Source organism: Gadus chalcogrammus, chromosome 10 (genome assembly GCF_026213295.1).
Source record: "Gadus chalcogrammus isolate NIFS_2021 chromosome 10, NIFS_Gcha_1.0, whole genome shotgun sequence".
Classification (NCBI taxonomy): Eukaryota; Metazoa; Chordata; class Actinopteri; order Gadiformes; family Gadidae; genus Gadus; species Gadus chalcogrammus.
This window is the reverse complement of record NC_079421.1, coordinates 16753848-16779727: the sequence shown is the minus strand read 5'-3', so window position 1 is coordinate 16779727 and position 25880 is coordinate 16753848. Positions and strand designations below refer to the sequence as shown.

The 25880-nt window shown below is 45.7% G+C and overlaps 2 protein-coding genes across 7 annotated transcripts in view; both read left to right on the top strand.

Moving 5' to 3' along the window:
* Positions 1-37: 37 nt before the first annotated feature.
* Positions 38-11329, top strand: LOC130391017 (tumor necrosis factor receptor superfamily member 27-like). The gene is given in 9 exon segments (XM_056601200.1): positions 38-681; positions 805-923; positions 1174-1249; positions 1705-1791; positions 2182-2326; positions 2800-2839; positions 3357-3545; positions 11245-11276; positions 11279-11329. Coding segments are annotated over 9 exon segments (846 nt in total). The 5' UTR covers positions 38-574.
* A 1212-nt stretch (positions 11330-12541) lies between these two features.
* map7d3 (MAP7 domain containing 3) overlaps positions 12542-25880 on the top strand; it is a 30523-nt gene continuing 17184 nt past the window's right edge. For 5 of the 6 annotated variants that reach the window (XM_056601182.1, XM_056601181.1, XM_056601179.1 and 2 more), the window contains exons 1-7: positions 12542-12633; positions 19435-19539; positions 19869-19949; positions 20385-20548; positions 23481-23592; positions 24376-24459; positions 25461-25568. In XM_056601182.1, coding sequence (XP_056457157.1) covers positions 12588-12633; positions 19435-19539; positions 19869-19949; positions 20385-20548; positions 23481-23592; positions 24376-24459; positions 25461-25568 — 700 coding nt within the window. In that variant the 5' untranslated portion in view covers positions 12542-12587. The remainder of the gene's footprint in view (positions 12634-19434; positions 19540-19868; positions 19950-20384; positions 20549-23480; positions 23593-24375; positions 24460-25460; positions 25569-25880) is intronic. The other variant, XM_056601180.1, reaches the window with a different exon arrangement.

The following is a 25880-nucleotide window of genomic DNA, read 5'->3' as shown; positions in this document are numbered from 1 at the left end:
TAGAAAAGTCGACTCTCTCTAGCTTTCAATACAATCCTGTTATTTGTTAGTTTTAATCCGACTGTACACTACTTTGAAAGGATGAACCTCAGTTTTGTGATTTAGACCTCACTTGACCTCACTCCCAGAGGTCCACGGTTCAATGTTTTTTTTCACCACTGGGATGCTGACGGCGTTACCCGCCTACATTTTTTTCCCTTGAGAACCCCTGTTGCAGACCAACTTCGGAAAACTGTAGTTCCACCGTAGAAACGCTAGAGGTCAGCAATACTCCCCGTCGCGCAATGACGTCGGTTGGGAAAAGTGTAGTCGAATTCATTTTAAACAGCGCTGTCTTTTCCTATGTTCGAAAGGAAGCACATTTTCATCCCTCCTTGACCCTATGACGTTTTCCACAAAGGTTAAGTAAAGGATAGGAGATTTAACTATTCGTAGAGGAATAGGGACACAGCTAAGGAGTCTCACCCATGGTCTCACCGCGTCCGCCATCTTGTCGTCACGTGACAGCACTTGGACGTTGGATGTCCATGTCCGACCTACAGGCTGCAGCGAGACCTTACGAGAGGCCGCGGGGATGGCTCCATGTATCCGCTGCACACAGTGCAATCTGCTGAACCGCCAGAAGAGGACGACGTGCAACGCATTTAACACCGCTCAGTGTGGACACTGCCTTCCCGGGTTAGTAGGCTCTATCCAAAGTGATGTAGGCCTATGTGGGAAAGGCTAAATCAAGGTAAAACTATGTAACGCTACATGTGTAATGTTTTTGAGTGTAAAAATGGCTGAATGTGCTTATTGTGCATGCTATGAGCTCAGGAGTATGAGGGGGCAGGTTGACCCTTCCTGTGTCCCCTGTAATAAACTTGCCATCCATACAAGTTGTTTGCGTTTAAAACATCAAGACTCTAAAGCACAAGGTAACAGCCAAAGATAGACAAATATGATATACTGTGATATCATTTAGAAAATCTTTATTTGGAGGTTTTTGATTCTTATGTTGAGGTAAATAACTATTTCCCTTTAAAATAGCAGATATTGCAGTTAACGTCTCTGGAGGAAATTACAAGAAATATACAGTTACCAGTCAGTAGTCTAAAGATAGCCAAAACGCATTTTCTCTTAAACTGTGTGTTAAAATATTTTCATGAGTTTGATAAATTGTAAATTGTCAAGAGACACAATCCAGAACGGTTTCCATGGTTCTAGTTGGCTCGGCCACAGCTGCTTCGACGTTCCAGATTATCCTCATGCTTTGAACATTCCTACTGGCAGTTGAGCGATTGAGTAAGTCACAAAAAAACGTATTCTCTGTGTTTATCATCTTATGGTTTGTACGATCGATTAAGGGACAGGCCACTATTTGTTTGTCTTCAGAAAAGGAGCCCAAATACTGTCTCGGGCCTGATGGCCTGCTCTCTGGATCAGGTCTGGTGACATTAATAATAATAATAATAATTAATTTTATTTGTTGAGCACTCTTCATTCTAAGCAGAATCTCAGAGTGCTAAAGGACAAAAGGACAGTTTAAGAAAATTTATACATTTTTTAAAAAGTAGGAAATGCCTTTATGAATAAAAAGGTTTTTAGAACAGTCTTAAAACAGTCTAGTGTCTGTGTTGCCCTTAAGTGGTCCGGGAGGCTGTTCCACAGTCGAGGGGCTGCACCAGTCCCCCAGACCTCGTCTGCTGTCTCTGCCGGCCCCTAACACCCTGCGGCCACACACCCACCACAGCTCCACACACAGCTGAGGGCTCCTCTTCTTCCTCCTCTTCTTCCCCCAACTCCTCCCAGGTGTTTTGGCTCACACTAATTCGCTGTATGAACACCTTGACCTCAACCCCAGTCATCTGTAGTACACATGTACACACAAACTCTTGTGTGTAAACTCTTGATTTTTCATTATTATTTAGGCTTTGTTGGGACACATGATACTACACTGTTTTTATTTACAATGGTTAATATTTACAATTGCAACACATTGTTATCATTATATTATATACGTATTATACTATTACACCAATATGATATTATATTCATTATACTCATGCAGATTGTTATAATATTATAATATTGCAATATAGGCCTATTGCTTGATATTATATCATTTGAAATTATCCTCACTATTCTCAGCATATTTCATAAAACATGAATTAACCAACAATATGTTCTGTCCCTAACTAGCGAACTGATGCCATCGAGCAGGGATAACGAGGTCCCTCCTGCTTCTATTGTCATCAACGTGACCATTAATATCAAGCCCTCTGGACAGTATGAGAACGCTCTGTGTGGAGAAACAGGACCAGACAGCAGATACTCCACACAGCAGGTCACGTCAATCGATCAGATCAATCTGCATTTAAACAGCACTTTCCATGCCAAACACTGCAACTGATCATGTATGCATAATTTCTGAGATAAAAGCCTTCTTTCAACATGAGAAACCTTAGGTGTTTAAAGTTAAAATGTAAAATTTCATGAACATAAGTAAACAGGGTTTTCTCGATGTCGACTCTCTAAGTTGTGAAGTTAAGCACTCATCTCCTTAATCATAAAGAAGCCAGCAGATATTTTAGCTAAGATTTCGGACTTCTTCCCATCTTAAATATTTGATTGATTTTTTAATTTGAATCTATTTTATAAACCTACATTTATTCCCTAATTTAGTTTTATTATCATACTCATAATACCTGCTTGATCATTGGAGTTAGAAATGTGCACAGTGCAGTTATAAGTTAGTTTCCTCTGTCGGAAGAGCATATTTGATCAGAAGTATCATGTGATTCCCTATCTAAATATTAGATGGAGCAACACCTGCAGACAATATGGGACACAGCTCAAGGTAAATCTGTCTTCATGCTTACATTCAGGACATGTAAACGAGTAACTAGTTACACCCTTTGGATTCAAGATCATATCTCAGCTTACAACAGATGGAAAAGGGCAATGGCTGATTTAGCCAGACCCCAGTTCACAGGTGACGTTATTAAAAGTGTAAAAAACGATCACACAACTCATGAAACAATAAACCTTGGCTGAGAGGGCCTTTCCATCTTGATATATGTTATATTTCTTTCTCCAAATATATCCCTCACAACCCACCATTAAATGTCACCTTTTTATCAACACTTCCAATGTTTCACTGTTAAAGTCATTATTCATATTTTATGGGACTTTATATTAATTCAAATTAGTTGAACTATAAATGTTATATTATTATTTTGTCTTTGAATCCTTTAAAAAGTGCTACACGAATGTAGGCCTAACTTTACTCTTGTCTGTGAATGGGTTTGTTAAAGAAATCAACTCTCGAACCGACTCTTCCCATTGGTCGTGTTGTGTGTGCTGCTCTTCTATAGGTCAGAGCATCGACTTGCTGTACTACGACGCAATCCAGGACATGTCCCTGCTGCTGGGCTCCGCAGACCATCGGGGCAGTGCCTTGCGGAGGTTCGCTCGTTTCCTTGGAGTCCCCCCTCAAATCCTGGCCCACCTCCATAGCGCCCCAAACTTTTTCCATTACCTCCGTGCCTCCACCTATATACTGCATAACATTTTTGGTTCAAGCCATGATTAGATCTCTTGGACTCTGCATGGCCTCAAATCGAACATCGACCAGACATAGTGAATGTTGGTTTAATCCAGGCTTCTGTCAATAAGACAGAATTTGTTCATGTGAACAGATTGTTACTTTACAGAAGAAGTCCAATAGTCCTATACAAAGCTAAAGCTTGCTCAGCAGGTGAGGCTTGAACTCACAACCTCGGCATGACTTGGTGCAGGTTACTGTCTTATAAGTACCAAGCGCTGACCGATTGTGCCACTGGAGCACTATCGGATGAACACTTGAAGATGATTTTACAATTTTCTAAACATTAAACCAAAACCAACTTGGTCAACAACTTTGGTTTTACACAAAGGCAAAACTGAAAATTATAATTGTGTTACATGATCTGATATTAAGGGTTCCAAGTCTATGATTAGATCTCTTGGACTCTGGCCTCAAATAAATGACCTCGAGAAAAAGAACAACCTTGAAACAAAGGCTTTAGTATGCTAACGTGTCGCATAATACAACCCTTCGCCTAAGTGGAGTTGTGTTTATGAACTATGAGTGAAAGTAAACATAGTGTTCAACGAATAATTCACTCAAACGTGGACTACTCGGGAATGGCTAAACATACTGATGATCAACTCATATCACTGGAAACGTTTGGATGTACTGATCGTATTGATATCTGGCTTGTCATATTTGGACGACGAGGGATCTATGACGTTCTGTGCTGAGAAGTATGGATTGTGCAGGCGGACGGCTGATGCAACCGGATAAAAGTTAACTTCTCTAGTTTCATGTGATATGTGTATGTTGTCTGTGTGGTGTCTAATTGATAAGCAATTAAGCTGAGAACAAAGGAAGACACTAGGTGTCGTTCTAAGAGGCGTTTCTAGGACAGCTGGGTTGGGTGCAGGGGGGGCCAGAGGGGGGGCCATCCTCTGACTAGGAGGGGCCATGGCCCTCACTGCCCCCCCCCCCCCCCGCGCCCCTGCGGAGAACTATGTCCAGTCAATGCCAGCTCGATTAATAGAGCGCAACAGTGTGGTTCCGGAAGTAAAAGTCCCCTTCATTTTCATCATGGAGGTTTTGGATTAAAAGCCTTAATGTCGTAACCACCATGTGTGTGTGTGTGTTTGTGGTTTACCTACAACCAGCAACAGGACGTCAACGGATCGTTCCACATCAAAGACCAAGGTACGGACCAGAGGAATGACAGCACCCTGACAGGTTTCTCTGAAACACATGCACACACAAACACACACACACACACACACACTCACTGTATGTGTGTGTGTGTGTGTGTGTGTGTGTGTGTGTGTGTGTGTGTGTGTGTGTGTGTGTGTGTGTGTGTGTGTGTGTGTGTGTGTGACACATAGACACTGACTCTAGCTTGCACACATGGTGACGCACACACACACACACACACACACACACTGACTCTAGCTTGCACATATGGTGACACACACACACACACACACACTGAGTGACACACATACACAGACACTGACTCTAGCTCATGCACAGTGACACACACGCACACACACACAAACACAGAGACAAAGAGATAGAGAGGACAGAGACAAGTGAGAGAGGGTAGGCACAGCGATAAAAAAATCTGTATCCATATTTTAACACCAACCAGACAAACACGTCTGCTTTTAGTGAGTCAGGGCTAAAAATACTGACATAATTAAATTGACCAATAGGGGGCAACAAAAGTCTGGTTCCTCACTGCGAGCCAATGGCCACTTGCGGCGCACGAAGGGCCCCTGCTAATAGCATACCAGACCCTTCACGCCTTCACATTACCTGGTGATAAACACGCATGATATGGGCTGTGGACCACACAGGGCGTGTGCGTTTGTGTGTGTGTCTGCTCCAGTTGATCTACTAGAATGACACTCTCAAACTTGTGTTTGAATATCTAGAGTTGATCAAAGACAAACTAATAGCCTGACTAGTCTTTCTTGGCCCCACTGTGAGTGTTAATGCAAATGTTTTGGGTATAAAACATATATAGACTTGGAAACAGCTTATGGACTTGGGAGAACAAATTTAAAATGGTGGCTTTGTAAACACGACTGTGTTATTGTCAACTTTTTGTATTAAAGTAATATTCATATTTCAGTGGTTTCCATTTGAGTTATTAAAAGGCCTATTCTGTAGATTGCAATAAAAACAAATCCAGTTGCCTGCGACGACGAATCAACATCAGGTACCACCTCTGATGTCACAAAGATGTCACAAAGGTCTCAAAGATGTCACAAAGGCCGGTCGGAACCCGACGGGCCTTTGTGACATCACGGCCTCCTTTGTGACATCACGGCCTCTATATAAGTCCCCGCTCCTCGGTCCAGTCTTCAGTGGTGATCAGAGAGCGACGAAGAGCAGCCAAATCAATAACCAGTGACAGCAACAATCTGAGAGATCCACGATGGGGAAGAACAGACGCATCAAGAGGCAGGAGGGAGACCAGGAGAGAGACCAGGAGACCCTGAGTGGGGACTCCTCGTCGCCCCCCGGAGAACAGCATCCGGCACAGGTCAGGAAGGAGAGGACACGCACGCCAACCGCACACGCACACTTTGAGTCTGCCGACGCACATTTGTATTCTGTAAAAACTTGTGGTTGAACATGATTACATTAAGTTAGGGTCCAACTGACTTTCTTTAAAGAAGTGCAGGCAACACACACCCACACACACATACACTCACACACACAAACACACACACGCACACGATTGAACACATTTAATATCAGTAAGTTATAAAAAATATATATGATATATATATGATATATATATGATATATATATGATATATAAATACGTTTATGCATGTTTTTCTTTAACTTATTCTATTGGAAAGTACATCAAAATTATTAATTTATGCTTCAGCATATTTTTGACATTTCCAAAAGAATGTATACCCAAACATTCCGTCCCCGTGACGACGTCCCCGTGACGACGTCACCGCGGCGCCTCTGGCCAGCGGAACGCGGTGGCCCTCTGACATCACGGGGCCACGATCCTCTATATAAGACAATAATAATAACCTTTATTTATGAAGTGCTTTTCTACACAGAGCTACAAAGTGCTTTACAGATAAAAAAAAAGAAAGCAAAACAACCAAACTAAAATTAATGTCTAAGAATAACTATCACAGGTCTTTTTTTTTTTTTTTTTTTTTAAACAAAAAATACAATCAATGAAAAGTGTACCAGGCAAAACATAGAAAATAACATTTAACTCCAATAAACCCTTTAAAGGTACAGGTGGGACTTAAGGAGGGACTTAATGATGTCACCGAATCAGCTAACCTTATTTGCTCAGGCGATGCATTCCAAAGCTTTGGGGCTGACACAGAAAAAGACGCGTCCCCTTTAGCAGCTAGCCGGGACTCAGGAATAGAGAGTCAAATATAAGTCACCGCTCCTCAGTGCCGTGCTCAGTGCTGATCAGAGAGCGGAGCGATGAGCGTTACCTGGTGATCAGAGAGCGAGCACAGCGTCCAGTGAGCCAAGTTAGCAAAGAGCGAGGGAACTATGGAGAAGAGAGGGGCGCGGAAACATTAACGGTGACGATCTCCTCCGACAGGAGGAAGAGGCCACCCCCGATCCGGACTCCTCCTCCCCCTCTGCGGACCCCCCCCCGCCCCGTCAGGTCTTCACCTCGTCTCGAAACAAAGAACGCCTGAGACAGGTGAGGAAGGAGAGGACACCAACACGGACACGGAGCGACTGAGACGTCTTTGTGTTTCCTGTCGTGGGTCTTCAGTGTCGGTTCGTGTTTGACCCGAAGAGTTCCTGACGCCGTGTGTTTGTGTCCTAGGTGGTGAACAGGTGGATGGAGGCGAATGAGGAGGAGGATGACCCGGACCAGGGCCAGACCCCCCTGGACCAAGACCAGACCCCCCCGGACCAGGGCCAGACCGCCCTGGACCAGGGCCAGACCCCCCTGGACCAAGACCAGACCCCCCTGGACCAAGACCAGACCGCCCCGGACGAAGGCCAGTCCGACCCGGACCAGGGCCAGACCGCCCCGGACCAGGGCCAGACCGCCCCGGACCAGGGCCAGACCGCCCCGGACGAAACCCAGACCGCCCCGGACGAAACCCAGACCGCCCCGGACCAAGACCAGACCGCCGATGAACCTGGTGAGTTCGCGCATTGTTGTTTTTACCTGCTTGCGTGAGTGTGTGTGTGTGTGTAGCTGCTTGTATGTGTGTGCATGTGTGCGTGTGCATGTGTGCGTGCATGCGTGTAAGTGTGTGTGCGTGTTATACGTCAGAATAATCACAAAACACTGACTGAGCGACTCTCCACTCAGCGTCACTAACACAGACCCCATAGCAGCAACAAACGCACAGCAGCCACTATGGTCGTCACTAAACACAGTTCTGTCGTTCATTTCTGACAGAACCCCAACGCCAGGGGGAAGGCTCAGGCCCTTTGGTGGCCTGGCTGCCTCAGACCGCAGACGGGCCCCCCAGGAAGGACCTGGCCCAGGTCGTGGGGAACCTGAAGGTCCGGGTGAAAGGGGTCAGGAAGCTGAGGGTGGAAAGAGAAACCATGGACCCAGGCCAGACCCCCCAGGACCCAAACCAGCTCCCCAATGTGCCTGGTGAGCTGGCTGCATTGTGTTTACCTGCTTGTGTGTGTTTACCTGCTTGTGTGTGTGAGTTTACCTGCTTGTGTGTGTGTTTACCTGCTTATGTGTGTGTGTTTACCTGCTTGTGTGTGTGTGTGTCTACCTGCTTGTGTGTGTGTTTACCTGCCTGTGTGTGTGTTTACCTATTTGTGTGTGTGTATGTGTTTACCTGCTTGTGTGTGTGTTTACCTATTTGTGTGTGTGTGTGTGTTTACCTGCTTGTGTGTGTGTCTACCTGCTTGTGTGTGTGTTCACCTGCTTGTGTGTGTTTACCAGCTTGTGTGTGTGTTTACCAGACAGCCCCCCCACAAAGGCCCTGGCCCAGGTCATGGGGAACCTTCGGTTCCGGGTGAAGGGCCTCAAAAAGAAGAGAGTTCAAGCACCAACCACCTCCCGGCTCGATGAGGAGGAGCCTTTGGGCCACCCATCAGGCCGGAGCCCCTTCCCTGGCCAGACCGCCCCGGATCCAAGCCAGATCTCTGAGGAACCTGGTGAGTTTGCGCATTGTTGTTTTTACCTGTTTGTCTGTGTGTTTACCTGCTTGCGTCTGTGTTTGTGTGTGTGTGTGTGTGTGTGTGTGTGTGTGTGTGTGTGTGTGTGTGTGTGTGTGTGTGTGTGTGTGTGTGTGTGTGTGTGTGTGTGTGTGTGTGTGTAGCTGTTGTAGGTGTGTGTGTGTAGCTGCTTGTATGTGTGTGTGTAGCTGCTTGTATGTGTGTGTGTAGCTGCTTGTATGTGTGTGTGTAGCTGCTTGTATGTGTGTGTGTAGCTGCTTGTATGTGTGTGCGCGCGCAACTGCTTGTGTGTGCGAGCATGTGTGTGTGTGTGTGCACGCGTCCGGCGTGTGCATGTGTGCGTGCGTGCGTGCGTGCAAGTGTGTGTGCATGTTATACGTCAGAATAATCACAAAAGATTGACTGAGCGACTCTCCACTCAGCGTCACTAACACAGACCCCATAGCAGCAACAAACACACAGCAGCCACTATGGTCGTCACTAAACACACTTCTGTCGTTCATTTCTGACAGAACCCCAACACCAGGGAGAAGGCTCAGGCCCTTTCGTGGCCTGGCTGCATCAGACCGCAGACGGGCCCCCCAGGAAGGACCTGGCCCAGGTCGTGGGGAACCTGAAGGTCCGGGTGAAGGGGGTCAGGAAGCTGAGGGCGAAAACAGCAACCGTGGACCCAGGCCAGACCCCCCAGGACCCAAACCAGCTCCCCAATGTGCCTGGTGAGCTGGCTGCATTGTGTTTACCTGCTTGTGTGTGTGTTCACCTGCTTGTGTGTGTGTTTACCTGCTTGTGTGTGTGTTTAACTGCTTGTGTGTGTGTGTTTACCTGCTTGTGTGTGTGTTTACCAGACAGCCCCCCCACAAAGGCCCTGGCCCAGGTCATGGGGAACCTTCGGTTCCGGGTGAAGGGCCTCAAAAAGAAGAGGGTTCAAGCACCAACCACCTCCCGGCTCGATGAGGAGAAGCCTTTGGGCCAACCTTCAGGCCGGAGCCCCTTCCCTGGCCAGACCGCCCCGGACCAAGGCCAGATCCCAGAGGAACCTGGTGAGTTCGCTGCATTGTTGTTTTTACCTGCTTGTGTGTGTGTTTACCTGTGTGTGTCTACCTGCTTGTGTGTGTGTGTGTGTGTGTGTGTGTGTGTGTGTGTGTGTGTGTGTGTGTGTGTGTGTGTGTGTTTGTGTGTGTGTGTGTGTGTGTGTGTGTGTGTGTGTGTGTGTGTGTGTGTGTGTGTGTGTGTGTGTGTGTGTGTGGTTTGCATTTATCTTTTGAGTTTTATACGTCACCATAATCACGAAACATTGACTGAGCGACTCTCTCACCGTCTCTGACAGCAGACAGGGCCCCGACAAAGGACCTGTCGAGGAACGTGAGGGTCCGGGTGAGGGCACCAAGAAAGAAGAGGGTCAAAACTGATACCACCGCCCTGACGGAGGAGGAGGGGGAGAAGCCTTTGGGCCGGCCTTCACGCCAGAACCCCTTTAGGCGCATCAGGATGGCCTGGGCCGACCCAAAGGCCGTCATCACCACCGTCGCCCCCCCGAACACCCCTGAGCATCAGGATCGGGTCATCGAGGCCGAGGAGGAGGGGGAAGCCACAGCTCAGGCTGAGGGGACGGGCCTCAGGCCCCGGGTCAACGAGTGGCTGAACCGTAGAATTAAGGAATTGTCCACATTCGCGGCCCGGTTCCAGTGTGGGTCATGTGTGCACTAAAAAAAAAAAATAGAAAGGAAAGAAAATAGCATATAAAAAAACAAAAAAAAAAACAAGATAAAATGTATAACGGCGCCACTGTACAGACAAAGTATGCACGTCAAACATCTGATGGTGCCCGACCAAGTCCACATCGATGTGAAGTCACACAGGAGGGAAACGCCAGCTTTGTCTAAGCCCGGGTGAATTTAAACAAAGTATTGAAACATCTGATGGGACTCAACCAAGTCCTCATCGATGTTGCTTCACACTGAGGTGTGTCATACTTTGTTTAAATTCACCTACGCTAGGACAAAGCTGGGGTTTCACTCCAGTGGGATGTCACATCGATGTGGACCTGGGCTGGACTTATCCGATGTTTGACGTCCATACTTTGTCTGGGCCCAGGTGAATTTAAACAAAGTGTGTACGTCCAATAACTGAAGTGACCCGACCAGGTCGACATCGATGTGACGTCCCACGGGAGTGAAACCCCAGCTTTGTCTGAGCCCGGGTGAATTTAAACAAAGTAAACATCTGATGGGACTCAACCAAGTCCTCATCGGTGTAACATCACACTGAGGTGTGTGATACTTTGTTTAAATTCACCTGCGCTTGGACCCAGCTGCGTCTTCTCTCCAGCGTGACGTCACATCGACGTGGACTTGGTCGGGTCCCATCCGATGTTGGACGTGCATACTTTGTTTCAATTCGCCTGGGCCCCACTGCAATTCATGCATATGTATAATATATGTATAAGCATTATCAAATAAAATGTTTGCCGAAATCTTCGTCCTGGTGTCTGTTTATAGATGTATATGTATATCTATGCTCAAAGGCAGACACTGCCCCAACTGGCTCAGGCTGCAGCACTCCTATACCCTGCCCAGGGGTCGTTGCTAGGATACACCAGGCCGTAATGAATAAGTGAATAGTGCAACAACCACAATAGTTTACAAAAGAAAGAGTTGTTATTTATTCATTCATTCATTCATTCATTGAATGTTGGATTTAATTAAATGATTTGTTTAGCATTTAAATGGTTTAAAGTAAAAAAAATGGATGCATCTTTTAAGTTTAAATAGTATAAATAAAAACAATATGTCTTTACCGATGAAAGCTATGCAAATATAATGTTCAATAGTAAAGTTTTATGTCGCTTTTTATGGACTGCGTACAGCAAAAAAGGAATTGACCACCATAAAGCTGACCACTTTATCACCCCATGTCTATGAATTTTATATTATTAGGGGTCATATGTTTCCCCCATTCAAATTCCATTGAAATATTGATTATTGCATTAGGTAAGCATTAAATAAGACACTGGGAAATTCTGTGAAATTGAGGCCATTGTGCAACCAAACCCCTTCGTGTGATGTTACTTCTTCCTGTTTACCATGTAAAATAAATGAGGCCCTCTGGCTAAGGCATGTGAGGCAGTCTTGAACAGACGATGTTGTGTTCAGGAAAGGCGACAGAACATAGAGGTCTGGGAAAAAAGAGCCTCCTTGCTGCTGAAACATCACATATCAATATATTTTGCCCTGATCATTCCCAGTTCGCCTCAACAGATTCTTCGACAACATCGACACGGTGAGCAACTCAAATTTTCAGAACAGGGACCCATACTTGGACTATAACCCCAAAAGGTAACATTCTACCAGATGTATTGATGCATTTTGTAGGAGTTTTCTTTCTTTCCACTACACGGTTATAAGTTACAAGTTGCGAGCAATTTGGTCGGTAGGTTTTAAAATTAATTATATTGTTTTGCGGTGTACATTTTTGTATGTCCCTAATATATGTATGTTTCTCCATATGGTATTCCACAGTTAATGGAACTTTCAAATGTAATTGACTTATATTAAAATGGGATATATGAGAGAATATTATTTGTATGTTAAAATACAATGACATTAACTGCAATGAGGAGAAATATGTGTATCCTTCTATTTACTATCAAGTATGGCAATTTTATATTATCATCTGATGCCGTTTTTCACCCAACACCCATTAGGACCTACACAATATTATGAGCAATTCACATTATAGCCTGCATCGAGCCTCGGATACGCTAGGAGGCGCTATTGGTCCGAATTGCATGGTCCACGTCCCCGTGCCCTACCGGCGGCTATGTGTTGCGCGCCTCGGCTTCAGAAAAAGAGAGAGAGAAGGGAAACTTCACAGAAATGGCGGAGAGTGCGACGTCTCTCAAAGGCTTGCGAGCCCAAATGGGTAAGAAACACGTCGGCCGTCTGGATGATAAATGCATCGATCGCTCCTTACCCTGGTGTATTAGTGTGTGGTGTTTTGTCGGCGACTGCCGCTTCTCGCTTGTTTATGTGTTGGTGTTTCCTCACGCGGTTAGCATACTTGGCTAGCTTGCTGCCCGGCTATTTGCTGACAATGGATATGCTTGGAAGTCTGCAACTAGTTTCCCCTTGTCTATCTGGTCAGCGATCATGCGACTTATTTGTCCCCAGTGAAATGCTTACTCTTGCACCGGCGTTTGTAGTGAAACGAATGAAATATCAACGTATCCTAAACTTTTTTTGTGCCTGAAGTGGCTTGTTTAGGAGCTCTGTGGGCTGCTACAGTTGTACTTTTATTCCTACCAAACCAGGGATTTACATATGACTGCTTAGTGATAGGTCTGTTTTGTGGCGCGATTAGTGAACAGGATGTATGCACTTATTGGGTAGTTAGCAACGTCGACCACTCGCTTTTGGAGAGCCCTGGACGTATGCACATAAAGTTGATGATGATGACAAATTATTGGCTGATCAATGAAACTACTCGGACCCTCTGGTGATCTTCCCTGGTTGACCACAATGAGGTTTCCCCTCACTATGTTGACCCATCCTTTGTGATGGGTCACGTACAAAGAACTCCTGTCAAACACCATCTCAATAATGTACAGCTTCGCTCCCCACCCAAGTATTGTTTTTGGTTGTTTTCTTCATTACTGTCCTATTCGCTTGATTGCTGCTCCGGCCAATTTACCGTTAATTTCATTTAACCGCGAATCAGGATTGCAGACAGTTTATTGCCGCAGCGCAGTGGAGAAAAGTAAACCGTTCGACTTCCTGAACCGGTCCTGGGTCTCTATGTTGTTTTTTAGGCCACCGTTGTCATGAGTTAACGGTATCGTTAAGCTTTTTTTGTTGTTGACAGACATATGCCATTGCCCTCTCCCTCTCGGCAGTGAAGCCATACAACAATCTCTGACCTGGTTTGTTGAGTTCTAGACGTTGTGTCATTAAAGGAAACCGCCATTATATGACATGTCTGCAAAAGGTGAAGGGTAATCGGCTATCAGCTGGGATGTGTGTCAAGTTGTCGCAATATAAATATATTTATATATAGCGATCAGAAAAGTGCAATAATGAATAGATTTATTGTGTGATTTTCCACATTGTGAATTTGTAATTAATTTAATTAACCGAATTTAGCAATAGCAGACAAATGTAGTTGTTTAGCTCTTCGTTCATTTTTTGGATGGCCCCAGTCGTTCTTAGCGCAGATGTTTACTGTGTGTCTGTATCAGAGTTTGAATGCCTACTTTGTTTTCACTCAAGCTTCAGTCGGGGCTCACTGGTTGTTTCGAGGGTGTTTTAGGGAGTTCTCTGCATACTCGAATCGTTTGTGGACTGGCTCCATTTTTGGTGGTTGTTCTGAGCTAAAACGTGGCCAAAATTCGCTTCTCACTTCATCCTGTATGATTTGTGCATTCTTTCAGTTGACAGATGTCTTTTATTAATGCAGCTCTGAAAAAAATAATATATGTCGGATGATTGTTGAAGGAAAAAACGGTTGAGTGACTTCGAGTTGTCTGAGTCAAGTTATGAATGAGTGTGTTGGTCTCTGTTGTATGACAAGCCCCCTCTTCAGAGGTTTCCTTCCACGACTTTGTGTCATGGCACAGTATACGGGTCATGAATAAATGAACATTGCCAGGGAGCCGACCTGTGCATAAGTGTGTCACCTCTACAAGTATGTGAACCAGGAGGCCATGCACCATCTAATTATGATGGAACATCAGACAACTTGGAGACCCGCCGCAAGGCCACGCCCTCTTTTTTTTTTCTACTCTTTGGCTCGACCGAAGGCTCCTACAGAATGTAAAACATGAGAAATATTTCTGAACCGGGTTAAGTTTGACCAAAGGCGGAAACAGACCAGCCTTGATTTTCTTGGCGTAATTTCTAAACATTATATGAACTCTCAACAGAAACAAAGCCTCACGTGTTCTTACCATGGTTTGATTGTGTTGTGCGCATAGTCTAGTTATTTTGTATAATGTTTTTCGTTGGAAATGGCAGTCCACAGGTCAGGCAAGATGTATTTGGAAGCGCACCACTGAAACACAAACATTTTAATATTTGAATGGGAAATATTTGAATTTGCATATCCATAGCTTTTGTTTTGTGTTAACCTCAATTTTCAATGCTATTCACATTCTTTTTATTTTTTGTTTTTAATAGACTCCGTTCCCATTTTTTTGTTTTCGAAACAAAACAAACACTTGAATGAATGCATACAATCCCCTTCTACAAGATGTATTTTGGATAGAGGCCTTTTTAAAAGTTAGACCCAGATGAAGCATCCTGCTGAAGTCCAGTCAGGGAACGCTGTGGTACCGAATAGAGGATGGGACAATCTCGCTCGATCCAGAAATAGCTGGCTTACCTTAACATGACAAAGCCCTAAGTAATCCCAGAGGTGTATGTGTGTTACCTCTGTAACACCAGGGTCTGTATATTATTTTATAAAGTTTACACTGCCATAGCATTAACATGGTATAGCATGGTAAGGCTTATTGCATCGGTATTGTGTTAAACACGGATCTGCCCTTAACTGGTATGTTGGCAGTCGATCCGAACGGGTCTTGGGCCTGCTGGGCCGTTTCCTGTTTAGTCATGTCCAGCTTGTGGAGGGATGCCGTCGTGAGCCCTGTGGTGAGAGACGGGACTTAACTGGGCTCATAACAACCTACTGCCTGACCTATCCAGTTGCCCCACAAGTGGAGCTGATTGGCGCTGGGCCCTCCATCTCATGTTGTCCAGGCCTTGTTGTATCATAGTTTTTATTAGCGTGTGTGCTAGAGTAGATGCAAAAGCATTATCAGTGGATACAGCGTTTGCCGCAACTGCTGGTGGTTTTGCCATCTCTCCAAAGCTATAATTACAATATTTTTCCAAATCAAGCCCTCGGTTCTCAGTATCCTACTAACGAGCATCAGCAAGTGTATGCTAATCAATGCTTATCTCCATAGTGATGGGGAGATGAAAGGCAGGCGTCTTCTCATTGGTTCCGTGCCCCGTGTCTACCAGGACCAATCTGGGCTCTCATGAGGCCAATGGAGAAATAAACAGAAACGATGCTCTGTGAATGTGCGTGGGTGACGACGTGTATGTGTGTTTCTGTGCGTGTGTCAATAGATGGTACTTTATATTTTCAATCACCCTCAATGGCACGTGCTCTTGTTTGACTTCCAGGGCCCTGTGTCAGGTCACTGCTCATGGCTCTTAAGCTGGGAGGCAGGCTAAGCCGTATACATTGCAGCGCAAAGCCGCTCTAAAGTTTGGTGCTGCGGCTGTGCGCGTGCCTGAGATTAGCGTCTTAATGTTAGAAAGACTTTTTCTTCCTGTTTCCTTTTAACACTGCAGTGCTGCTGCTGACCGACTCAGCCATTTTTTCTCCCGCCCTGTGCTTTCCGGTATATTCTCAGTTGTGTGATCACATGACCAAGCTGATTCGGATCCTTCGCGGTGTCACGTTTCTGATGGGACGTCCTGTGGCTGAGATGTGGCCAGCTGTGATCCTTGGTTTTTTCTAACTTGCGATAGAAGATACAAATGTATTGTAAAGGTAACTCATCTGCTGTGCATCTGATAACCTTGTTATTTGCCTACTATGGTGACTTTATTTGCGTACTATGGAGACTTTATTTGGATCGACAGAAAGTTTCCTTTTTTAACAGAAATCCAGCTGCTTGCAACATCATGGTAGTGCTGGGAACATTCATCTCAAGACACAGAGGCTGCTCTTATTTCATCGAAAAAATGTTTTCCGATATGTTTGACTAGAACTACTTAGTTCAACACAAATTGATCACTTTTAGTTGTGAACAGCTGCAGTGCTTCAATACGGGACTAATTGTATTCTATGTAAAATTAGCCATATCCTTATGGTATGATTAGCAGGCGATCACCCGTGGACATTCAAATCCGATGGTCGTCTAACACACATGTATACCTTTTTATTTATCTCCACCCTCCCATGGGATTGACTGGAGTGTAGCGTGAGAGCAAAAGTGAGCTGACCTAGTGCACTTCCTCTGGGGATAAGCCGCAGACCCGTCCCCTCTGTAATCCACTTTGACCCTTTGGAAACAACTGTGTTCTGCTCTTATGCCAGTCTCTGGGCTTTTGGGAAGGGCAAGTCTCGTCAGCGCATTGTCCTTTTTTGAGGATTCTTTTATCAGGACATGAAACGGGTTACCTGGCCCAGGTCGGGTTCAGCGATGCTTGATAAGCAACGGCAGTTAAGATTACATTTGGGGACACGGCTTACGTCCAGGGCTTGGAAATAGGCTGTATCCCATTTTAACATATGGTGTTGCTCTTCTAAATGACACTGATCAAATTTATATTGGCTTTCTTTTTAATGGAGACAGATTTGTTTCATTGGTTGTGGCGGTTGTGTATGTGTGTGTGTGTGTGTGTGTGTGTGTGTGTGAATACAAGACAATTGTTATCTTTCAACTTGTGTTTGTATAGTGTCTCCCTTCTGAACTCCACGTCAATTGTACATGTTTGTCAATGATATTCCAACCATCAACTTTTAACCCCGGCTCCATATATTCCCACGTATCCGATCGGTAGCCTCCTCCTCTGGGTACACATTGCAGCCACCATCACGCCCAGCAGTCGCATGACAAACAAAAGGCACGCAGGCTCTATTTGATAGCCAAATGAGTGCACAAAGCCTTTACCGCTCAATTTGTCCAGGTCACCTTGTGTTACGAGAAGCCACCGTCTCCCTCCGGGGTGGGGGAGGGAGTGGACCAAACGGGCCCTTTATCCTCTCCTCGTTTGGCTGAATGAGGAATACGATGGCCGACGGCCTCACTGTTGGTCGAAATAGCCCTGATCCACCCTTGTGACATGCTTACTTCACTGTGACTCGGCCAGTGGTATTATTTAGCCTACTTCAAAAATAACTCCCCCAAACCTATTGATGGCTCTGGTTGGATGCTTGGACCGAGTGTTGAATGTTGATGCCTTAATGTGATTAAAAGTCAACTTAATTATGTTATTTACTGATTTCCCTCGAGGCATTGAAGCCTAATTTGCTGAAAGCTGTAATTATATTACCCACAAATGAACTGTGATAATTGGGGCCTTTTGGGATTTTATAGTGTTTTGATTCTAATAAATGAAATAGTGCTTACGGCTAATTTCCTGATTACATTTTAACGTTTTAAATATCAGCCATTCTTCCATTTTTCTTGGCTTCAGACGTAAAACAGCAGTGTGAATTGATAAATAATGCATGTGTTGAACGGAATTAAAGGAGAGTTCTAGGCCAACCCTGAAGCTCCAGTGTTCATCAATAATGTGAGTATCACATGAATGGTTACCTCTCTTCCTGTGTCAGCAACTCTGGCACGGTGGAGGACTTGCACACACAGAGACACACACATACAAGGGCATGGAAACGAATGGACAGAGGGACCCAGAGGGAGGAAAGTCTAGCCACGAGGGCGCTAGGCTACAACCAGGGCTAATAAAGCCTCATCATCCCCCCACTTCCTTCCCTCTATTGGTCCATTAACTCTGCTGTTGCCCTCGTCTCAGTTTTGGCCCCGCTCAGGAAAACTGGCTATTTATGCCTGTTGTTGTGAACCCTGGACACACAAAATGCTGGCCAGAATCCGGCGAAGAGCAGGTTCCACTAATCACCCAGCCGACATGCAGCCTGCAAATGTAGGCGATTACATGCTCTGTACTCGGGATTACAATCAGTGTGGGCTATTATGCTCCGGGGTGCCCCTCTGTGTTGGGTCTGGCCTCTGTCTGGCTTGCTGTGTAATGCAAACACTGATCAGCCATGTCGAAACCCCTCACCCCACTCACCCCGGCGCCCCATGCTCGGGGCAGACATCTGACATCTGAACTGGAAAATAATCGAAGCAGGAACGAATAATGACCAATGTGAGAGCTAGTTTAAAAACGATTCAGTCCAACCAACCTTTTTTGTTTGCATTTGAGATCTTGCTCAAATGAACTACAGCCACAAGGGGACAGTTCGATTTTATATCTCACTTCGACAAAGTCAAGCAATGCCGCACACTTTGGTCCCCATCAAGCCGTTGCTACCAAGCAGCACTGTTCTGCTCCAGATCAGGACGAGACGTTGGCACGGCTGACCCCTCTCTGCCGATGTCCCAGCAGCCTATCACAGTGTGTGTGTGTGTGTGTGTGTGTGTGTGTGTGTGTGTGTGTGTGTGTGTGTGTGTGTGTGTGTGTGTGTGTGTGTGTGTGTGTGTGTGTGTGTGTGTGTGTGTGTGTGTGTGTGTGTGTGTGTATGTGTATGTGTATGTGTGCAGGTGGGAGATTGGGTGAAATATGCAGGGAGCTTAAAGGCATTTTGGGACTGGAATAATACATCTTATTAAAATTCACTCGGCTGAGTACATAAATCAGTCTTTTGTTGGTTTATTTGTTTTTTATATTTTTTATTTGTGTGTGGCCACTGGTCCCGCTGTGTGTAGGGGTTGGGAGGGCGGGTGTTCACTTTTGGCAGACTGAATAGCAGGATTGTTCTGTAGATTCAAATCCGCCTGGATCGCTCCGACACTTGCATTCCTATGCAGGGAAGACCGCACTTCGAAATCGTGTTTCCAGAAAGCGCCCGGCCCGCCGTTCATTGGCTCGGGTTCACCAATGTTGTTGACATGTCGGGCCAGGCTGGGCCGAGGCGTGTGACTGATATTACTGTGTGTGTGTGTGTGTGTGTGTTTGTATTCAGCTGCCGCTGCCCAGGCCCAGGCAGAAGAGCGCCGCAGCCTGTCTGGGAACAGCCCAGGGCCGACACCACCCAGCACAACCGCTAAACCTCAGGGGCCCAAGCCAGGTAATGGACACCGACGACGGTCCGCTGGAGACGTGCTAACCTGGTGACTCAAAACGGGGGACGAACCGACCCCTGCCGCCAGTTTCAACCAGTTATCACTGCTGTGTAGTTGTACTGATTAAACTCTCTCCTGGCATCAGCCCCACTAGAGGCTCTTCATTGCTGTAGCCAGTGCAGTCCTCAAAGTGCATTATCCTCGTTTATCATATTCCTAATTCCCTCATGACACTGCACACACACATTGCAATGCCTTCACCGTCTGGCATGGAGGATCACTTCTGTCTGTGTGTGTGTGTGTGACTTGACGCTATCAATGTGTGTGCTCTCAGTCATCGACGGCGCCGTAATCAGGATAGACGAGAAACTACGAGTAGCAAAGGAGAGACGAGAGGAGGCGGATCGACAACAAGGTAGGATGCTGAGAGGGGCGGAGCTACAAAACCGTAATGGATAGACACTGACCGATCAAAGCCATTAGCCTTTGATTCGTGTTTTAGATGCTGAGTGTGTTGCTCTTCAGTCACACGAGCTATTAAACACTTTGGGTAATGAAGCAGTCGTCAAGAAAAGACTGCTTTGAGACTTGATATTGTCTGGGATTTAACTCTTCGCCACATCATGCAAGGATTTCTAAACATTTTGTGAACTCTTCATTCAAGCACTCATTTAATTGCGTAGACATTGTCGGGCATGTTGACACAAGCCATATAAAGCCATATGTTCAATTTCAATTGTATTTGTATAGCCCTTAATCAGCCCTACAGTCTCAAAGGGCTTAACAGGCCAAAAACTCCCTTCAACTCATACTGGATGTTCTTATCTCCTCCTCTGTTCCCCCCCATCAGCACTGCGGGATAACCAGATAGTGGAGCGGGAGCGCAAGGCCAAGCTGCAGGTGGAGCGACAGATGGAGGAGCGCCAGAAGAAGCTTGACGAGCAGCGCAGGAAGGAGGAGCAGAAGCGCTCCGCCGTGGAGGAGAAAAGGAAGCTGAAAGCGGAGGAGGAGAAGGTAGCTGGCTGCCCGACCCCGGGGCCCAACCCTAACACATAGACCCGGGGCCTTACAACCCCGGGATTCAACCCGGGTCTCCTACACACTCCAAACATGACCATTGGCCGCTGCATACATTACGAGGCGCGTGCACACCCCAAGACATAACCCTGGGCCCCTACACACTCAAGAAATAACAGTGGGCCCCTACATACTTGGACAGGGTTTCCGCAGGGTTGTTAAAGGTGGTAAATGAAATCAGCCCAAATGAAGGCCATTAATAGGTAATAAACGTCATCTGACGAGCTATTACATTTCCAACAAGGCCTATGAGTTTTTCAATTTGTGTAATTTACGTGCAGGCCTATCTCCTAAAATTACTAAAACTTGCGTGGATTTATTTTTATGTTGCGAGTAGGAACTGAGCGATATCAATGATGTCACATTGTAGAAAATGTATTAAACTGTAGTCAGACAACTACGGTTATATATTATAGACCCTGAGAGTATCTGGTATAAAGGCTGCGACGAATTTCGAATTATAAATATGTACAGTCCATAACGTTAGCTCTCTGGCTTAAAGCTCAGCTCACTAAAATACCTCCCATTGCCAAGTCGTAGCTAAGGTCCGTCCTATTTATGTGAAAAACTTTAGATTTGGATTGTAAAACGCATGAATATATAAATGAATGATCTTAATTTCTTTTCTTTTGCAAGTGACCATAGTATAAGCGGGATAATGCCCTTCGAGGTGTCAAAAACATGTTTAATCGATCGTAATTAAAGGGGACTACTTTTTGAGGGAGATGAACTCAAACACGAATAAGAAAAAACATAATTAATTTTGAATTGTTTTATGTTGGCAAGCAAGAAGTAGAATAAATGGGATAATCAGTCTTATTAAAACGGTTTGTGCAACCAACCGCACAACAAGACATGATTGCGGCTCTTGTCGCTCTCGTCTCTTTCTGCCTATGACATGCTCGTAGAGCGGGGAGTGGCTTAGACTGATATCCCTCTATAGAAAGTACACTGGTGTGAATTTGCGCTACGGTAAGGATTTTGATGTTGCAGTGTGACCGGTAGACGGCCGTGTTTACATGGACACTTCTGATCCGATTAGAAGTGGAAGAACGGCTCAATTTGAATAAAAAATTATCATATACACGGCTCAACTCTGATCGGAATATAATTCCATGCGGAATAGAAGAGGTGCAGTCCGCTATAATCGGCATGTATACACTTATTCCGATTGGTTAGGGTGGGTGCGGCTACTTTTTAACTTGGAGAGATGGCATCACCAGCTGCAGTATTTCGCAATTGGTCAGTCGGTACTTTTATGCATACCGAACTTGACCGCTGTCAAGGAAGGTGAATATTTTGCCTGATTCACGTCTTTCTTACCACTCCGTAAGTAGTCCGGTAACTTATCAACCCCAGCACGTCCTGTTTCTAAGCGACGTCGACGTCTTTTGCAGACTATTTCTCTGCTGTTTTGGCAAGGAGCCGTGTAATAATGTATAGAACGTCGCCGGTCATTATCGAAAATAATACCCTTCAGGGTGAAGCATGACACCTACGCTTCACATCGTGGCCCGGTTCGCCCTGTCGGGTCTTATTTACCCCATAATGACCGGCGTTCTGTACTACAACTTTATCCCTTACACATATCATATAAGTCCAGACCAACATAACGGTTGTGCGCAAGAGACATACGACCGTAAGCTTACCACTTTTGTAAATCCCATAGGCCTATATGCAGTACATTCTGATTGCATGATAGGAATAGATCTATTCCGATTAGAAATCTAATCGGATCAGAAGTGTCCATGTAAACGTGGCTAGTGTTGTGTGTAACGCGTTACTACACGGTACTTTGTCATGTCAAACCTTTACACTGTAATAACAATATTTAAGGAGGTAATTATAACTTAACTTCAACACTGGACACAAAATCTCTCTCTCTCTCTGGCACTCTATGTCTGTCTACTTTGTGAAATATTGATTAAAAACTATGGACCAAGTCCCTTTGGGACATCTTGATTACTCCAACTCCTATGGTCTCTCTCTTGAAGTCGTGCTGGTATTAAAAGATATGGTGAAGGTATTAAAAGGTAGTAAATTCAACTTAAGAATTTCTGTATAAACCCTGTTGGAACATAAACCTGTACCCCAACATTACCTTTGCCCCTACACACCCGGCACATAACCCTGGGTCCCTAAACCAGTGGGGCTTAATCCTCGGCCCCTACATGTCCCCGGGACATAACCTTTGGCCCCTGGAGCATCTCAGTTTATTCTCAATCAGATCCAAAATTATTGCACCAGGTAAAAACATTACAACCGCTTTTCTTTGATTCAGTGTATTTTGTTGCTGTTAAACTTAGTTTAAATACACAATAGTTTATATTGAAATGAAATTAAGCAAAAAAATATCTATATTGCACAGCGCTACAGCATCTTGATGGAGGTTTCATGTTTCTTTGTGTATTGATTTAGTCCTCTACCCAATGTTTCTGAGCAGGCGCATTTCTAAACCTAAACTTTACAATCCAGCAGTTTTTTAGGAAAGACGTACGAAATGCCTATCTCCCTGCAAAAAAAGGATGCAATCCTCAACAGAATCTAAGTTGGCCTCATTGATTTTGATGTCAGTGGAAAAGATCCAACACAGAATCTGACCCGACGTAGTTGTGTCTGCCCTCGCAGCATTTTAACAGGTTTATGTTGTCTAACTTTAAAACTATAAGTGCCCGAGCGGCAGATGAATGGCCTTCACTTATCCATTGCAAATGGATAGAGGATTTACTTTGGGAGCAGTGTAGTGCTGTGCTGGGGGAAACTCTCAGTACCCCTGTCCCATTGTGTGTGTGTCTCTGTTTCTCTGTCTCCACTTGTCTCTCATTCTCTCCCTTTCCGTCCCCCCCCCCCCCCCCCCCTCTCGCCTCAGGAGCACTACGAGGCGGTGATGCGGCGGACCCTGGAGCGCAGCCAACGGGTGGAGCAGCGTCAGAAGCGATGGTCTTGGGGAGGTCTGTCCACAGACTCGGACGGACGAGCGGGTAAGATGCATCCCTTCCTCCCGACCACGTTTTGTCGTGCTCCTCATTCTGTCTCTCACACTTTGCCACTGTTCTCATGTTCCTCAGCTGCTATTCATAGTTTCTCTCTGCATCTCCACCTCTTTGTTCACTTGGCTTGCTCTCCTCCTCTGTTTCTATAGCTAGCTCTATCGTGCTAGCTCTTGATGTCTCAACTATCTATCCCTCTTCTCTCTTTCTAACTGTCTGTCGACGATCTATGTCCCTCATTATCCTTTGCTCTCTCTCTCTCTCTCTCTCACTAAATAATGGCACAGTGGTTTGTTTGATGTCAGGACAATAAACCACCCATGTCGGAGGATGCATGATATCCGGCCACGTCCTCCTTTTTGTTTTGTCACGGCGATACCAAAATGTCCAACGGTCACTTCCTCGTGGTTCTGTATGCTTTCATAACCCTTTCTTCTGCAGATCTGTCTAGCCTGTAGGAGTTTGATTACAGTGGTATCGATATGAATCAAGTATCTCACCTTGTCACAGTTGTTGAACCAGTTACGTTTTTTCGTACCAGGTTTTAACTTGATATACAATGCATTAACGTACATATATTTCCCTGGGTGTGTCTTATCGCCCTGTGACTTTTTTTTTAATTCAACTAGTCTCAACCCTCAGTGTGGAGCTCCTGCTTAATGGCTTTTTTTCCAGGTCTGCTCATTCCACATCCATGGAGGTTTTTTCCTGTACCTGTCTCTCAGCCATGTCCATGTCCTGAGAGACCTGTGTTTCTCCCCCCTCCCCCCACAGGAGACTCTGATGCCAGCGTCTCGTCTCCAGTAGCTATAGAAATCACCCCCGCCTCGCCACAAAAGCCCCCAAGGAAAAAGCAAGGTTTCGGTTGTTATTTACCCACCATCGGTGTTGCATCACCCCCCTACCTCACCTCCACTGAGGAAAGGAAACACAGCATGGACTCGCACGTGCACTGTTCGTCTTCTTTGTGGGCTTGGATTTCTAAAATGTTCCACACACGCACACACAGACACAGACAGACAGACACACACACACACACGACTGTCGCTTGCCCTCTAACCAGTCGGCCACTAACAACTTCCTGGTTCCTCCCCCACCCCCCCCACCCCCACAAACCTCTCTGGGGAAACCAAGCTTCAGTGGAATACCATGTGTAAACATGTCGGCTGTAGACTTTGCTTTGTGACTGTATGTTGGGATCCGTTGGGACGGGTTGACACGTTTTTTTAATCTACTCAATATGATCAGATGTCGGACCGGTATGTCTTCTCGCCTTTACAGCCTCATGTTCTCGCTGCTCTTTGTGGATAATTGAGTCTCTTGAGCTTGCGTTTGGATGGAATGTTCTGCGGTTCGTTCTACAGGTTTCCTCGCTCTCTCTCTCTCCCCCCCCCCCCCCTTAACAGTGCTGCTATCGAAACCAAAAAACGCTTGGCTGAGATAAGCATCTGGATGTTTTTTTGGTCTACGTTTATCCTCCGGCAAATGTACCGTTCTACATGTTGCACTGCCATCTGAGATGCTGCTTCACATGAACTTTCTATCTGTGCGCTACTTGTATAAGTATTCCATTAAAACGTATGTTTTTTTTGTATGCTTAGCTTTATTTGTATACAGTAGGTCCCAGAGCAGAGGTTTAAACAGTGTAAAACATTTAGACGCTCCTCGGGTTCTTCCTCCTTTCCTGTGTCCAGCCCACACAACCCTTTTGTCATTAGCCTCACTCCTGTTAGTTTAAAAATAAAAACCTCCTCCTCCTCCTCCCTTGTCTGTCCTCTTCCTCCTCCTCCTCCCTTGTCTGTCCTCCTCCTCCACCTCCTCCCTTCCCTTCCTCTCCACCTCCTCCCTCCCCCTCCTAGTGGACAAGCGCTCCACGTCCACCATGAACCTGAAGCAGTCGGGCGACGCTGCCATCAGCAAGCGCCTTTCCACCTCCTCCGCCACCCTCATCAAAACCCCTGATAAAAGTAAGTCTCCCCTACCCTTCTCCTCCCCGCTCCTCCCGCTAGTCTGACCGGCCCCCACCCCGTGACCTGAACCCCTCGCCATGGGTTGATGATCAGCGAGCGCACCCAGAGCACGTGGATGTTAAATGAACAAGTGCGTTGCCAGTAAACGAAAAATGTCTTCGGAACAGGCCAAGGACTGCTCAAAGTGAGCAAAGTGTTGCTTGGAAACACTGTTGGGTCGTACCAGGTTATTTTCGTCACCTGGTATCGCTTGTCCTCATGACCTGTGCTCTGCTGCTGTCCCTGTTTGATACAAGTGGGCTTGTTTTT